This window comes from Cydia splendana, chromosome 14 (assembly GCF_910591565.1).
Source record: "Cydia splendana chromosome 14, ilCydSple1.2, whole genome shotgun sequence".
In the NCBI taxonomy this organism is placed as follows: domain Eukaryota; kingdom Metazoa; phylum Arthropoda; class Insecta; order Lepidoptera; family Tortricidae; genus Cydia; species Cydia splendana.
In genome coordinates this window covers 4835741-4853157 of record NC_085973.1, presented here as the reverse complement: position 1 = coordinate 4853157, position 17417 = coordinate 4835741, and the positions used below count along the sequence as shown (strand labels likewise).

Here is a 17417-nt window from a genome sequence, read left to right as displayed (position 1 = left end):
CTAAAACCAGTTATTTATTAATATAAATTACAAAAAGACATAAAGAGGAATATAAAACTAAAATACTGTAGCCTATATTTTTACGATTAGTTTAAAGGTTTTTCTGTATAGTTACATCGCTCTCAGTAATCTGTGTACTGCGACAGAGGGCTAACTAACTAAGAGTTACAGCGTCACGTGCCTCGAAATAAATAGCAGTAAAGTTAATTAAACATTGCTCCGCTGCAGGCAACAAACTTTCCTGTTTTCTTTTTGATATGGCGAAATTTTCCTAAAAATATACCGTCGAAATAATGAACGTAGATTTTTAAATTATTTTAGTGTAGGATACCTGCGGTTTAAACTTAAATAAAAACTCTTGTATAAATATGCAGACTAACACACAAAACAACAACAAGTTAGAACAAAAAAAACAATACATCCTTCCTTCCGCAGCTAGTTAGTTAGTTTTTCCTGAAAATGCGTTTATTTTGCGTAAAAAGGGGAAGACCACCTCACCTTCTACACAGCCAAAGCTCCTTTTCGGATAAAATAACTTCTAAATTAACGATATTCTTTTTGTCCCCAGGATGTTCAGCGCAGAGCCTGCAGATATTCCCCAAACAGGAGCAGCAGACAGTGGCGGTGGGCAAGTCGGTGGTGCTCACCTGCCAGGCCAACGCGCCGGACCCTGCGCTCGTTACGCAGCCGCAGTGGAAGGACCCTAAGGGTCAGGTCATCAATGCAGCTTCGTAAGTATTTTAGTATTTAGTTAAGATTATCTTTTAGCCACATGCCTTATAGATCCAGCTGCCCGCAAACTTCTCGTGGTTTGGATCCGAAGAGGACCAAAAAGTAGTCAAGGCATCTAATTCCGAACTGAACTCGCAGTCGCGGTGGAACGACCTAAGTAATATTATAGAAGATATATATAATATTACACTTCAGGCAGTGCTGTGCGATCCAAAAAATATCTTATATAAACACAATATTTCAATCGAAGGCTGAGTTAGATCTTCTGTAATAAGAAGATTCGTGACCGTTCAATTTACTAAACTTATATTCCTTTTTACAAGCGTATCTCGTTAATTGAAGGACATAGGTTACCTCCTAATACATGCCAATCGTTGCGATATTTTACGACCGTCGTAATTTTTCATATATGTGTCATTCCCAACCAAAACGGTATTTATTGTCGGTTGTCAATAAGGCGCTATTTCCATATATCTTCAATTTGAAATCAACCTAATCGACATCCGACAAAACGTCACATATTTGTAACTTTTCAACAGCCCAAGCACTCGACCAGAGATCTACACGGAGTCCAGCCCCACAAAGCAGCTGCAAACGCTGTACATATCGTCGATCACGCCCGCCATGGCTGGCAAATACACCTGCGTGTCTGCCTACACCAACGAGCCCTTGAGCGCTAGCGTCGTCTTGGACACGTTTGGTACATTTTTATTTTAATATTTAAAACTTACATGTAGAGAAGATAGTCCTCCATCACAGAGTGTTCTCGTACATCGTGAACAAGGATATATGTAGAAACATGGAGACAGCTTCGATCACAGCTATGAATGACCAATAATCTAAACCCGACTAACGTGACCGTTTAAGAAGAGATATAGGAGAAAAGAAACTCACAGAAGAAACAAAAACTAAAAATAAAAGTTTCATAACATTTTATATGTCGTCATCGATATCGTGGATAAATGTATTTACAATACACATTATGGATATATTATTCTTATATCTTTAATATTTATTCTTATTTCAGTTGCCATTACATGGATCAACGCTAATGAGAATCAATTCGCAACTAAAGGCAAAGACTTCAAAGTGATGTGCGAGGTAGCTGCTGAGCCTGCACCGTCTGTTGATTGGTTCAAAGAAGGAACTCCGGTAAGATTACTCAGAATAAATTCAAATATGTAATAGATTAGATACCTTCGTATGCAAAAAAAGTGGTCATACCTATAATACATGATTTTAAAGGCACAGCTAGCTTAGACTACTTGCTACTTACTGAATTATTTTTTCTAGATCTCGACTGGCGACAGATATGTTATTCATGCCAATGGTCTAATGATTAAAAACATCGAAGAAAGTGACGATGGAACATACACTTGCAGAGCTGTTGTCATCCAAACTGGTGAACTCGCAGAAAGGAATATAAAACTTGAGGTAAGTGGCAAAAGAGATAAGAAGTAATTTAATTAGCATAGTGACAAGTATTTATTGAATCAATTGATTCTAGGTTTACACTGCACCAGAAATGGAAGAGCGTGAGCCAAGAGTGGAAATTAAAGAAGGAGGATCAGCTGCCATCACATGCAAAGCTAGAGGCAAACCCCCGCCGAAATACTCCTGGATTAAAGCATCGACACGAGAGGTAAGTTTCTAATAAGTGACTTGTGACTTGCACATATTCAAATTATAAACTGATTAGAGTCAGACCAAGAATAGTCTGAGCGGATTTGATAGCTCACGCAGTGCAAGTGTTATTTTAAACGTCAAACTTCTATGAAATTATGACGTATAAATACACTACGTGGGCTATCAAATCCGCTGCAGACTTTTTTTGGTCCGACTCTAGTTATTAACACCAGCTCCAAAAAAAAAGAAACAGGTAAACAAATAAGCCCAAATTATTAAATTAACAAATATGTAGTATAACGACGATTCGGTTAAACGAAAATTTTAGTGAAAAACATGCTAGTAGATATTTGCTGCTGATGGTACTGCTGCTGCCAATGCTGGCAAGACTGGACAGGCATTCACAGTAGTTTTTAACTGGCATCTTTGTGTATTTTTACAGAACTTGGCCAGTACATCTCGATTTAGTGTAAACGAAATCACTGGACTTCTAACGTTCGATAGAGTCGAAGCGGGAGATTACGGTAAATACATATGCAGCGCTGTCAACCAGGCTGGTCAAAACGAAACTGAAATCGAAGTAGAAGTGCTTGTTCCACCGAAGATATTTGAGTTGCTAAACATGACTGTCGCTGAAAAGGCCGAAGGGCGGTTGGAATGCAAAGCTACAGGGCGACCTGCACCTAGGATTAGGTTCCGCAAACATTCTAAGACTGAACCTTTTGTAAATGGACCCAACGATGACGGGAGGTAAGTGTAACCTGACTGCTTAGAAAACAGTTTTATTGCCAGTGATTAACACCAGACTTTTATGTTCAGTCTATTCAATTTCAGGCTCTGAAATTTAAAGCTACCTAGATTATATTTGGAAATATTGGAAAATGGCAACGCTAAGAGTGAATTATAAAAATGAAACAAATGGTTTCAAATCCCATTTAAATGAGACACAGAAGGTGTCACATATAGAGATGGGTAACTACCCGGGTAAATACCCGAGAGCGGGTATTTACCCGGTATATACCCGATATTTACCTACCCGCGGGTAAATACGCGGGTATTTTCGTTTTTCTTCTAAATGTGATGTGTTAAGTTGTGTGTGAGTTTAAATAAGATTAATTTAAGTTAATTTTGTAATGTTACATATAATGCATAATCAAATTAATAACGAATAGTTTGCTATGAGGTGAAGTTCGATTTTAACATATCAGTCCAATTATGAAAATCGTGTAAATTTAGTCCCTGACCACCGGAAATGTTTTAAAAACGCTTTTAATATACATTAGAATGATGAAAATAAAAACTACTAGTGAATGGAAATTAAAAAAAAAATTGTAGTATCACAACTTCAGAAGCTCATAACTCAAATATAGTTGGTTTTATGACAAAAATGTATATAACCTTTTTTGTTGGAAATTTTGTCTACTTTAGTTTTTACATACAATACTTTTCGATATTACTGACAAATTCCTAGAAATAGGAAAAAGTTACATTTTACCCCCCTCCCCCCAACCACACCCCCCACCGACCGAAATACGTATATTTATTGTCAACGTATAAGTACGATAATTTAATCAAAATAAAAAAAAATACTCTTATAATGGCACTTTTTAATTATTTATGAAATTTATATGAAAAAATCCTTAATTACAACTGCGGGGTTTTACTAAACCGTTTCATTCTAAATGACACACAATAATTACAACCACTCAGTCGGTATATATCTCCATTATAACACAAATCCACATGTGCAATAAGAAATGAATCTACCCGTCCATTTGGGTAGATACGGGTAAATACCGGGTAGATGGGTATTTACCGGGTATTTACCTGGGTGGGTAAATTGGGTATTTACCCGCGACCCATCTCTGGTCACATATAATATTTTCTCTATTTATTTTCCTGTGTGTTGTGGAACAAGTTTTCACGGTCAAACCTAAAGGCACAATCCATATTAAATTTCTATTAAATATTTTATTTGTCTGACATCACTTTTAGTTCATAATCATGAATAATATTGATTTAGCGTTGTATTGTTTCAGAATAAACATTGAAACCAGCTCTCATCAAACCGGTGATCAAATGCAAACTAGTGCAGTCATTACTATTTCAAACGTAAATAGAACAGATGATGGTTTATACGAATGTATAGCAAACAATGACGGTAAGTACTTAGCAGAAATTTGGTTTCTAACATTTTTAAGAGATAAACCAAATAATATCTTGTATCAAAAATGTTTACCTAACTGATTATAATTCAAAAATATTTTAAGGTGGCGAGGCAAGGAAGAATGGACATCTGATGGTAGAATTCAAGCCTGTATTTAACCCCAATCAAAATATACCATTGGTTTGGAGTTGGAATTCCCAACCACGTAATATCAGTTGCATAGCGGAGAGTTTCCCCAACGCAACTATTAAATGGAGGTATGGTTTTGATGTTCAAAAGATTCGTTTCTGTTATTAAATAAAATAAGACAGTAAAACTAAACGCTATATATTTTCCTTAATCAGATTCCACGAGCTGGACTTGGTAGAAACACCCCATGTGAGGATCTATGGAGCAGGGCCTTACAGCACCGTAAGAGTAACTCCGACGGCGCGAACTTTGTATGGACATTACAAATGCATCGCCACCAACCGACACGGCGAAGCCGTTCATTCCACAGAACTCAGGGAAGCCTTTGTGCCTGGACCTGTCACTCAAGTATGCATTTATTTTAATAAATGTATTACGGTGATTATTTCTTAAATTAATATGTTTTCTTTTTGCCCGCAGGTGCGTCAAGAAATATTAACAGCTACATCAGTAACATTCAATATCGTGGGACCTGCTGAAGAAATGAATCCACCGATTCAGGCTTTTACTGCTCAATGGAAAGAGAACGGCAATTATGATTGGAATTTTGCGAAGAACCGAACTTGGTCTGTGAGCTCGCCATACGTGGTGGAGGATTTAAAACCGATGTTCTCATACGACTTTAGATTCGCAGCAGTAAATATAGTCGGAGGCGGTAGCTGGGGAGCACCAATCACTGTCGTCATGCCGAGGAGGTAATTCAAAGCTCTATTATTGGATATCAAAAACGAATCATCGAATGACAAATTTGCACACGGACTGAAAGAACTTTTAATAGAAAAGTCGCTATATTCAGTTAAAGAATATAGCGAAAAATAATATTATGTAATAATTTTATATTGGTTTTATACCAATTTTATTATTGTGACATTTAATTTAATTTGATATGAATTCTGACATTGCTATAACTATTAAGATCGTTGACATCTAATATATTTTTATTTTATTTTTGATTTACATTGACTTACATTGACATTTTCTTTTTTTTTTGTGACATTGTTTTATTTATTAATTTGACGACCGGTCTGGCCTAGTGGGTAGTGAGAGTTAGTGCCTATGAAGCCGATGGTCCTGGATTCGAATCCCGGTAAGGGCATTTATTTGTGTGATGAACACAGATATTTGTTCCTGAGTCATGGATGTCTTCTATGTATTTAGTATTTGTATATTATATATATCGTTGTCTGAGTACCCACAACACGAGCTTTCTTGAGCTTCCCGTGGAACTTAGTCAATTTGAGTAAGAATGTCTCTGTAATATTTATTTATTTATATATTATTAATTTTATATTCTTTAATCTTTTAATTGTCTGTTTTTAATGTGAATGTTAAGTTAACGATCTTTTTGACGAAATTGACGAAAGCCTTTGTTTTATCATTTTGTGTTAAATACTGTGTCTTTTTCTTTAAGATATAAATATATCTAATCTAATCTATTCTTTTTTACTTATTTCCTTTCTTTTTTCTACTTCCTTCTAATTTTCATCTTCACACCAATTCTTTACTTGTCCATTTTTCAAACTCGAAGGGTAATAGGTTGACACCTGTCATGTCATTTCAATACAATTTTGCGAGATTTAGTGTTTTTAGGTTATAAATTATATCGAGATGACAGGTGTAATCCTACCCTTCGAGTTTGAAAAATATTATACTTCTAACGTGCATTAACTTCCTCTTCATAAAATCGTGCTTAATCTTCCTATCTTCAGCAACATGTTTTGCCTCGCTCCAGATCAGTCCAACTGCTCCATTTCAATCCCCCTCGCTAGTTTTTTTGCATTATTCTTTTTTTCTGCTGCGAATTTTAAACTTGACATATTATATTTAGGTCGCCACCTGAGCAACCAAAATGGAGACAGCCACCCACTCCCAGTCCTGAATCGCTGCAGCACGGAAAATATGCTGACAGATATGAACTACAATGGAAGATTCCAGCTCATAACGGAGAACCAATCGATATGTATGAAGTCAGCTATTGTCCAGTAAGTATTTAACTAGCAGGATGGTGTGATTAATTAGTTTCATTTAATAACCGAACAGCAGCCGAACGATTTTTTTTAATTTGACAACATAAGTGAATCCGTTGTTTTAATTACCAGGTGCTGAAAGTGAGCGGTGAATGGCGAGAATCATCTGAATCTCTGTGCGTCACTCAAGAACTGAAGTCCTATGAAGCTATTAATTACGAAGTCACCGGTTTGCAACCCGACACGCGCTACCGCATGAGTGTTCGCGCCCACAATATCTTGGGCTACTCTAAGCCCGCGACTCTCTATGTCCAGACCGCTCTCGGTGAGTACCAAGAGACTAACGAAGTGCCTCTCCGAGCTGGCTTTTACGACGTCTATACAGCTCCTAACCCATTATACCCATCTGCGGCATCCTCTGCTGCATCTTCTTTTCTGATCACTTTTGCTTTAGTGTCTTTGTTTTTGTGATGTGTGACTCATATTTTGATTCAGTGCACGTAACTTTTGAAAACTATGACGCCGCAACATAGTTGTTTATTGTTTGAAATTAGATTTTCAAATGATTTTATTTTGTGTAAGTACAATCATTTTCGTACTCATTTTGTAAAAAAACTTTTAATTTTAATATTAGTGTGACTTTCATTTCAATGTTTGTTTTTATTTTTATTTTTTACAAGCTCTGTATAAGTTTTTGTATTCAACAATTTATTCTGCTATTATGACATTTTGATATCTTGCCTTATCATACATATACAAACATATATCTATTATAATAAGTCATTAAAGGTACAAATATATAATAACCATGATTTGTATGTGATTTGTTTTAAAATTGATTAAGTTGGCATGTGTTTATTTGTGACTGTGAGTTAATGATTTTGCATTTATAAGTGATTGAGTTGGTTAATTTAGTACATTTATTATGATTTGTATTTAGAACGTTTTCCTTATGTTTAGTATTGAGGACATTATATTATGTTGGTGTTAATTTATTACGACTGGTCAGTTATGTTTTCTTATTTTTATCAACTATTATTTTTTTGGTCACATAATATGTACCTATTATATGCAATATTATCATAACAAATGTTTTCTAGGTAATCCAAATGGAAGTCCAACAAAAATCAGATGGACTAAAACGGAAATCCTGATCACTATATTGCTAACAAAGTATTTAGTTTAAAAACATTAATATATGTAGTCAATCATCAGCTTAAAATTAAATTAAGACGACTGTTGTTATATAACTAGAAAAAGACTCGTTGTGATAAGCAATACGTTGATTTGTAAATAAATGTATAATTTATGTTAAATAATTATCAACAAATGATTTGGTATAAAGTTCTCTAAGTAAAAAATATCATTAACGAAACAAAACTAAAAAAATAATGATTTTTGACCTTCGTTGAGTGTTTAATATTATGTGTCAAAGAAGTTTAAGTACTGAATTAGATAGAATAATTGCTAATAAATTAACACTGCCAAAATATAACGTATGTCGTGTCAGTGTACATTAATAAATATGCGTAATCTTAAGGTTTTGAAACTTCGTGAGTTGCAGATATGTGTGTACGAGTTTTTGATAACTATTTTATCTTTTATTAGAATATTGTGAAAATCAATAGTTATATTTAGTAGTGATATTGTGAAGGATGTCGTCCAGCAGAAAGATTTAGGTAGAAATGATCTATTGAAAGTAATAGAGTATAAGATATCAGCTAGGCAAAAGATATTTGAAAATGAAGGATTGGAATGTGATCTATTAGATAAAACGACCAATGTCAAAAATAATAAATGTTTCCAAAACAAAAATACCTTCTCATTTTTTGTTTAATGAAACGAATGAAGTACTGTTATGCAACCGTAATTCATTCCTGAGTTCCACCATCTACTTGTGTTAGTTTGAAGGATCCCTTACCCCTAGAAAAACTCCCAAAGAAAGCTGTCAAGATGCTTATCAAGAAATTAAATAATTAACCTTTGAATGTCGTTCACTCGACCAGTGTTTGTGTCGCCCTGACTGCCTCCGGGTAAATATACTTTGTATTGATAAATAGTTAATAGTTAACAACTCTGCTGTATAGTTTCCCTTGGAATGACCTAATTACTATACTGCATGATCCACTTAGCTGTGTACACCTTCAAGCAAATATACCCTTAGCATGGTCATTGTAACTACCTACCTCTATATTCAAATATTATCCAACAGAAATAACATAGCCAACCATACTTCCATTTCATAAAGATGTTTTTTCTTATTAAGCCTTTTAGAGGATATCAATGTAGCATTGAATAAATTACTGGGTCTGTAGGTTATCATGTAGTTCCCTTTTTATTTACATCCACGCATGGATTGCTCAGCTCAGATCTTGAAACTGCCAATTATATATGTATACTAAATTTGGTCATATTACGCTATCCAAAATTTACATCATCTCCCGTAATCTGGCAGTTTCATTACCCATACCCATTTTTGAAATTTTTGTTGACGGTAGTTCATTGTTGTTTGAAGTTATCAAATTTAGCGGCAGCTAGATGAATCCGATTGATAAATTCAAATGGCTAATGACCATTACTTAAATGTTTAGGGTGTTATTACGGTGATGGTGCTATAGATTCCCATCAATGTTTATTTTATACACGACTTTCTTAACGATTACAATCTAGATAGACTTCGACATTCGCTTCAATAGTTCAAAGTTGTGATGGGGTTTGAACATTATTTATTTTGCGTTTATTGACATTAATTGGAATGTTTGCATCTTGACAACTTTTCTTTTTAATTTTTATATGAAGTATAAGTATTTTTATTTGTGCATCATTGTCTATCATTTTCAATATCATCATTTTTCATTCATTCAAACCCCATTTCATTCTAGCGGAGAACTTTCTTATTTAACTATCTGAAATGTATGTTGTTGAAGTTTCTCTTCTTATGGTGATTGGGTGCACGTGTTCCTCAACAGAAAGCACTCCTCTGTTGTCACCATTGAGATTGTAATGAATGTTTGCTTCGAGATATTCACAAATTCGTACCAAACTAATAATTATTATGTAGGTATCTTTATGCACCAATTCTCCGTTTTCATTTATTACAATCACGTTCATGTCATTAACATTACAGCTTTTGCGACGTGATGCACAAACTAACCGTGACAGGAGCAGTAGACTCTTAAGATCTTAAAATATATCTACTTTGATACATATTGCGTGTTACACTTATGTCATTATTTACTTTAGCGTCTACTGTTCCTTCTAAATCATATTGGTGACTTATGTTTTTTTGTAACTATTGTAATCTTGCAGGTGTACCCTTCTCCGGATATGCATCTTCTCAAATGTTATCAAGCGGCGCCATCATCGGGCTGGCTTTAGCCGGAGTCTTCATCTGCCTCCTCATCGTGGATCTCCTTCTCCTCTGCTTCAGGCGCCAGGGCGTCATCGCCACTCTCTGCGGCAAACGTGGCAAGAAGCACAAGGACGACGAAGCCAAGTTGGGCAGGTAATGAATCAGTTTCTTTTCCTTGTCCGTTTTTATTATTTCGTTAATAAGTATTAAATTTCATTGACATCACTGTCCGTCGACATTTTAACAATCATTTCTTTCCTTGTGTTTACGTGATTCTTTTAGTTTCCTTCTTAAGTGTTAGTGTCGATGAGAGATGTTTCTGCCCGCTAGTCTGTACGGTTGGCGTTTCCCGCTCCCTTATTGCAGCACGAAGCCGCGCGCGCCTCCGTCCCCCGCGCCCTTGCCGCCGCCCGTCAAGCTCGTACCGACTCCGACGTAAGGCTTTAGTTTGTCTGCATGCTTTGTTTGTGCGGATGCCACCACCGGCTAATAACTAAGTTATTATTAGCCTTTGGCCTTTGTAAATATTGACCAAAGCGTTGCGCTTGCCCAAGCCTCGTGTAAATACAGCTCTGGATTTAGATTTAGTTTAAATTGCGTACATATTAATTCTGCTTGATTGAATTATGTTCTGTAATTAGAGATCTGTGTAAATACATCTTGTTTTAGATGTAGGATCAATGTCGAGACTTGAAACTTAATTAAAGCTTCGGAAATGTTCTTGTCTGAATCGTGAAATTACGTTTGTTGTGCCAGTTGCCTGGAACATCTCTTACGACCGTTCACCTTTCATTCTAATTTCAAGTTTGGTTTGTTTTTCATTAATACTAATTTATAGAATGCACCTTGTTTAAAATTGCACTGAAAACTAATAATAATTGTCTCTCCTTCACGCTGCCTTCCGGCCACCATAGCTATGTTCCGACCACGCCAGTGTAAGAAAACTTTTCTAATAATTTCACACCAGTTCACAGAAATTATTTAGCAATGCAGTAATTGGCCTTGTATAGCTTGTTGTCATTTGTATGCTTTGAGAGTTCACCCTTCGGTAAATCTCATAATCCCTCTAGAAAGGTTGCGTGACGTTATTTGAAGATCTAATTACTTTGAAGCGCGGATTTTGCTTTAACTATTAAGATATGGTAAAGATATAAGCCAAATTCTGTTGTGTAGCCTTTCAAATGGATTATCATATTTCCTTTTGTAAAGAGTAGATTGAAAATAGAACAACATACGCTTTTTCGATGAGCTTTTTTCCTGTAATTATGCAAAATGTGTATGTAAGTAAATAAAAAAAAATGTAGATATAAGTTTTTAAGCTGTCACTGTCTATTGGATGTTGCTTGTCCACTGTATTCGGTAGTTTTTAGTTATTACAAACAGCCATAGCATTGAAGATATGAAAAGTTGTCAGATATCGCTGGCCCAATAATGCCCAATGTTTCACTATTACGAACTGAGATTTGAACATTGTCATAATGACATTAAGTCGAATTTCAACTATCTTGAAAATGTAACATAGAACCCTGTAATATATGGCCAGCGATATGATAAAGAGATTTATCCTTATGAAAGTATGGGACAAAGTTAAACAATACCTGGAGTGGCATTCGAACCTTTATAACCCCAGAATCTCGATTTGATATTGATTGTCATTACTCGCAGTAACAAGGTTGTTGAGTTGACAGTATTGACAGTAGGTATGAATTTAGTTTGAATAGGTAACACTTCTGACGGTATTAGGTAAGAATCTGACAAGGTATTGAAGATATTCATGGAAAATTCGTGGGTAACTCAGAACAGAATAGACTTAAAAACAAAAAAGTTAAATATTGGCAACATAAAGGACGCCTGGAAAACAGTTTAAATGAAAATTAGAGTTATTCTGCAGCTTGTAAATAAATAAATAGGTACCTACTAGCATAGTTTTTTTTTTGTATATAACGGACACATTGAAACACCTATAGCCACTACACTGTACGAGTATTAAACACAGGTTTAAAGTCATATGGTGATTGTGTTAAGAAAATGTTAATAGTCTACATGCCTCAATTTAGTAATCTAATAGTTATTTAGTGGTGGCTCATGTAGAAAATGTTGTGCTAGAAATAAAAGATAGATAATTAACAATTAATATTTTTACAGAGATGAAAAGGAGCCCCTTAAAGACACTGCTGAAGACGCGCTGAAGAGGAACTCATCTGTAGAATTCGATGGCCGGCGAGTTTATGCCACAAGCGGAGGCACAATCATTGGCAAAAACTCCGCTGTATAATCAATTTGACTTGATAATTGGATACGAGTATTGTGCCAAGAACGACTTATTTGGCTTAGAAACAGCTATAAGATTAAAATAAGACTCATTGACTTTGAGTTGGCAAAAGACATCGTTTTATAGTTACGCTTGTTGTTTTATGCTGAAACTTATGTCGTTCTTGGCTTTATTGGAGACGTCTCATGTAGTTTTATATAACGTTAAGGTCTATTTATAATGTACGCGAATTTTGGACTGTACACGTTTGTCTTAATTTCAAATCATCAAATTGGTTAGTCAGGGCAGTCAGGCTAAATTGGTTACACAGTCATAAGTTCGACAAAATTATTCTTTTAAAATTGTATATCCATGAATGTTCGCATGACGGAAAATGCCCAAAATTAAAAGCAGCATATTTAAATATGTGTCAATGTTTTTGTGCTGTCGAATTGAAAAAGTTTACTAGCTCTTAAGTTGACTGAGATTAGTTCAGATAATAAGGAATATTTTATTTTAGCTTTGTGTGACACTTAGTAACTCAGTTCTCTTATTGCATTGAATAAGAATAACATACGTGAGTCGCAAATTAAAATGTAAAAATATAAAAAAGCGAACCATCGGTTGACACTTTTCTCTCCTGGATTGAATATAAAAAGATGATTGACTGAATTGTGTGCAGTTCCTAAATCTGTCGTATTACCTGTGAGAATAAAGCTTGTGTAGATGTGATGAGCGTGACCAGTATTTTGAAACTGCCAAAACGAATTTGTTATTTTATTATTAAGTACATACGTAAGCAGCTTTACTATGTCCTTAGATATAATTATTTATTACCTATCACTGTATTATCTACATCATATCGCTTATATTTCGCATTTCATACGCATTTGTATCCACCGAACGCGAATTTCTCAAGATTAGAATAAAAAATTCGATCTTTTTACACGATATTAGCCGTTTATTAAGGTACAAAACGTGCCTTCTAGAGTATGTACTTTTTAATGAGGGTATTTTTTATATTTAAGTGTACATACACAATAGTTAGGATTTGACTACACAATTAGAAATCTGAATTTTTACCTTTCAATTTTTTACATCACGGATAAAAAAAGTACCTAATTATGTAACCTAATATTTACTATTAGAATTAATTATTTATCGGTTATACATGTATGTCTCTCTAATCTTATAATGTTTATTAATTTTTTTATGCCTTTAGTGCTTTGCTATGACCAAAATGTACCGCTAGCAAAACATTAAAGAATGATCAAATAATGCTGAGTACCCTTTAAGAAGTCTCATGAATCAGCAAAAAATATTTCTAACAAAATAATGTTTTAGCTTAACGAAAATATAGCCGCTATTATTATTTTAGATTAAGCTTGTAAATAAACTAATTCTAAGTTCTGTAAATATTTACTAGTTTATATCTCTAATTGTTTTATTTTTCTAGATTTAGGTATTTGGGGTCATGAAATAGTAAATGCACCTACTAAAAGTTGAATATGCAGATTAGAGCAAATTATTTGCATTTAGTGACCCCAATATTATGCAAAACTACTTGCTTATACTACGAGTAAGCTTTTATAAGTAATGTGTTTAATTTTATAAACATAATGCAATTCACAAATAAATGTTAGTAGAAGACATGTGGTCGAAAACCGGGAACAATAGTAAAAAAAACTATTCAGCCATAATTGTTACTTAAGAATGGAAAAATATTTTCGAAGGTAAACATTTTGATATGCAAAAGAAAATTTAAGTATTCTGACAAGGTATGGGAAATACTTCATCACCGATTTTTTTAAATGAAGTTAATACGAGTACATCTGCTTTAAAAACCTTATTATCTCCGTTCAAGTAAATACCTAATAGATTCAAGGCAGATTAAAAATATTATTTTTAATGAGATTGTCGTTCATAAACTTGCAAATGAATGGAAACCGAATTGTCTACTTAAATTATATTAATTACCTATAATGTCGAAGCTTGAATACGTTATCGCATGTAATGTCTGTCTGTATGGATGTCTGTATGTCGGCTTGACGGATATCGGTGAAGAATACTGAAGCACATTTTTATAAAAAATAAATGTCTCAAAATTAATGATTGTCTCATTTTTACCCTACAATTTCACAAGACAAGTATTTCAAGAGCTGTAGGTTAAAGTTGGCTGAAAATTATTAAAATTAAATACAAGATAGTATTCATAGGATCTTAGCCGAAGGCATGTGATATTAAGGAATTTTTCAATTTAATGCCATATCCGATTTACACAACTAGGACTAAACCCGAGACCTTCGAATTTGGGCAATAAACATTTTTTCAATGTCTCATAGACTACACGCTATTCGTATCAAATTGTATTTTGTAGTTACAATCCCTATAGATTACCAGCAGGTAGCTGTAGCCCATATAACCATTCCAGTCGCAGAATCACAAAGTGGTAACTAAATGTCAGATGTGTCGTAACAGAGTCCACACAATGTGTCTAGAATTGTTTCGAAACAAAGTGTCGTCGCCGTGTCTACACTTTTCCGTAACAAGGTGTCGACACATTTGTGTGCACTTTGCGTGCGGTTTGCGACTAAATCTGACAGCAAATGTCAATATAAAATACCTCTTGAAAACCAAGGTTTGTCAAACTACTATTAGTGTCTCGTGTGCTCGTAATTCTAGTAAGTCATCATGGGCAATGCAAATGATAATAATCGACCGAAACCATATAAACACCCAACACCCGTCAACCTTTTACAGAAAAGTTTTTAAAGAAATTCAATAAGCTACTTAGGTCAGGCAACGAATGCTCCAAAAGTTGTAGAGGGAAATGCTCGGAACACAATTTTTGACTCCGTAACTCGGTTTGACAAGTTAGGAGGTGAACATATCAAAAGTCCCCGGCCGTAGCCCTTGAGCGGGGGGAGAGAGGGGGCTTTGAAGGTCCCATTTTCCCGTTTTTCGATTATATCTCGGAAACTATGCATCTCAGCGACATGGCCACTTATACAAAATAAAAGTTAATTTAATTTGTTACAAGTTTATTCAGTCAATTTTTTCGATATGTTGAATAGTTTTTGAGATATCCGCTCTTGAAAGTTTATTTAGGGCTCTCAATTTTATCTTGATATATCTATATCAGTGAAGGTGCTAGGCCGTGTTTGGTATTGTTTTCGTATAAATCTGGGGTGCTGAATCCATTTAAGATATCACATTGACACCATTCCACAAAATAAAAATAAATCTTTTTAGGGTTCCGTACCTCAAAAGGAAAAAACGGAACCCTTATAGGATCACTCGTGCGTCTGTATGTATGTCCGTCTGAATACACAAAATAGTTCTTTACCTATAGATGACAGGAAAACCTATTAGAAATGTGCAGTCAAGCGCGAGTCGGACTTAATGTACGGAACCCTTAATACGCGAGTCCGACTCGCACTTGGCCGGTTTTTTTGAAACTCTTCTTGACGCTTAACCGCTGAACCGATTTCGTTGAAATTTGGTATAGAAATAGTTTGCGTCCCGGAACAGGACATAGGATAGATCTTATAACCAAAATCATCTTTTGAAGGTGTGAAAAGTGGCGTGGAAATTTGTACGGGAAATCAATAACCGCTGAACCGATTTATATGAAATTTGGGATGGTCTACATCTTTGATTTAGTTAAAAATGATGAAAAAACATGACTTCAAACCTAAACTTAAACAGTATTAACTTCAAGAAGTCAATTCTGAATTCCCCCCTCATTTCACACCTTTAAAGGATGATTTTTGAGATAACTTATTATATCCTGTCTCGGGACTCAAAATATATGTGTACCAAATTTAAATTAAAACTGTTCAGCAGTTTAAGCGTGAAGAGGAGTTTAAAAGAAAGTATTTTAATAAGTTTATATGTTTTTAGTTCGGAATGGTGTCAATGTGATACCTTAACTAAATTTGGTACTGCGAATTTATACGAAAACGATACCAAACATGGCCTCGTAGCTTTACTGTTGTAGAAGTCAAAATAAAATTGAGAGCCCTAAATTCTTATTACTTGGCCAAACTTGTGTAGAAGGAAAAGGTAAAATAAAAGTCTTCGGCAGGAATATAAGACACAAATATAATTTTTTTTTGCGTTACTATTTCATTCATCAAATATAAACATACCTTGATTATACTATTCTAGTGAGATCCTCATAGATAAACAAAAACATTTACTTAAAAAATTACAAGGTCGAAATGTCACGGAACTTGTGAGAGTAATATGTGAAAAATATAAACTTTTATGACAAAAAAAATCTGGACACAATTTAAGAATCACCCAATTGCGTCGAGGAATCATCTGTATTTTTGCTTGTTTCATTACCTCCTCGCTTCTTTTTTGTCCTTTGTATTCTGTAGCAATTTGTTAGATCTGAAAATAAAGATAACTTGCGTCGTCACGGATGTCGATTTATAGGTTTTAGGGAGTGCAGAATTCGAAAACGATGATCATTTTATAATCCAAGATGGTGGCTACGTATTTTGTCATAAAAGTGGAATCCAAAATAGTCATCATTTTCGAAATCTGCGCCCCCTAAAACCTATAAAACGACATCCATGACGACTTTTATGACATAGTGCATGGCCGCCATCTTGGAATCCAAAATAGTCATCATTTTCGAAATCTGCGCCCCCTAAAACCTATAAAACGATATCCATGACGACTTTTATGACATAGTACATTGCCGCCATTTTTAAATTGAAAATGTTATCATTTTCGAAATCTGCGCCCCCCAAAACCTATAAAACGACACCCATGACGACTTTTATGACATAGTGCATGGCCGCCATTTTGGATTCCAAAATGGTCATCATTTTCGAAAGCGGGGCCCCCTAAAACCTATAAAACGACATACATGACGACTTTTATGACATAGTGCATGGCCGCCATCTTGGAATCCAAAATGGTTATCATTTTCGAAATCTGCGCCCCCTAAAACCTATAAAACGACACCCATGACGACTTTTATGGCATAGTGCATGACCGCCATTTTGGATTCCAAAATGGTCATCATTTTCAAAATTGGGGCCCCCTAAAACGTATAAAACGACATCCATGACGACTTTTATGACACAGTGCATGGCCGCCATTTCGGATTCCAAAATG

At 34.9% G+C, this 17417-nt stretch overlaps 1 protein-coding gene across 3 annotated transcripts in view; it reads left to right on the top strand.

Moving 5' to 3' along the window:
• LOC134797102 (fasciclin-2) overlaps positions 1-14393 on the top strand; it is a 181962-nt gene extending 167569 nt beyond the window's left edge. The window contains exons 2-16 of one of the 3 annotated variants that reach the window (XM_063769327.1): positions 569-731; positions 1272-1432; positions 1760-1884; positions 2026-2166; positions 2240-2374; positions 2801-3108; positions 4398-4519; positions 4629-4782; positions 4870-5062; positions 5135-5409; positions 6543-6696; positions 6814-7006; positions 9991-10186; positions 10364-10468; positions 12179-14393. In XM_063769327.1, the coding sequence (XP_063625397.1) occupies positions 569-731; positions 1272-1432; positions 1760-1884; positions 2026-2166; positions 2240-2374; positions 2801-3108; positions 4398-4519; positions 4629-4782; positions 4870-5062; positions 5135-5409; positions 6543-6696; positions 6814-7006; positions 9991-10186; positions 10364-10468; positions 12179-12308 (2555 nt within the window). In that variant the 3' untranslated portion in view covers positions 12309-14393. Of the gene's footprint in view, positions 1-568; positions 732-1271; positions 1433-1759; positions 1885-2025; positions 2167-2239; positions 2375-2800; positions 3109-4397; positions 4520-4628; positions 4783-4869; positions 5063-5134; positions 5410-6542; positions 6697-6813; positions 7007-7781; positions 8497-9990; positions 10187-10363; positions 10469-12178 lie in introns of those variants that run through there. The other 2 variants (XM_063769328.1, XM_063769330.1) reach the window with 2 other exon arrangements.
• Positions 14394-17417: the final 3024 nt, after the last annotated feature.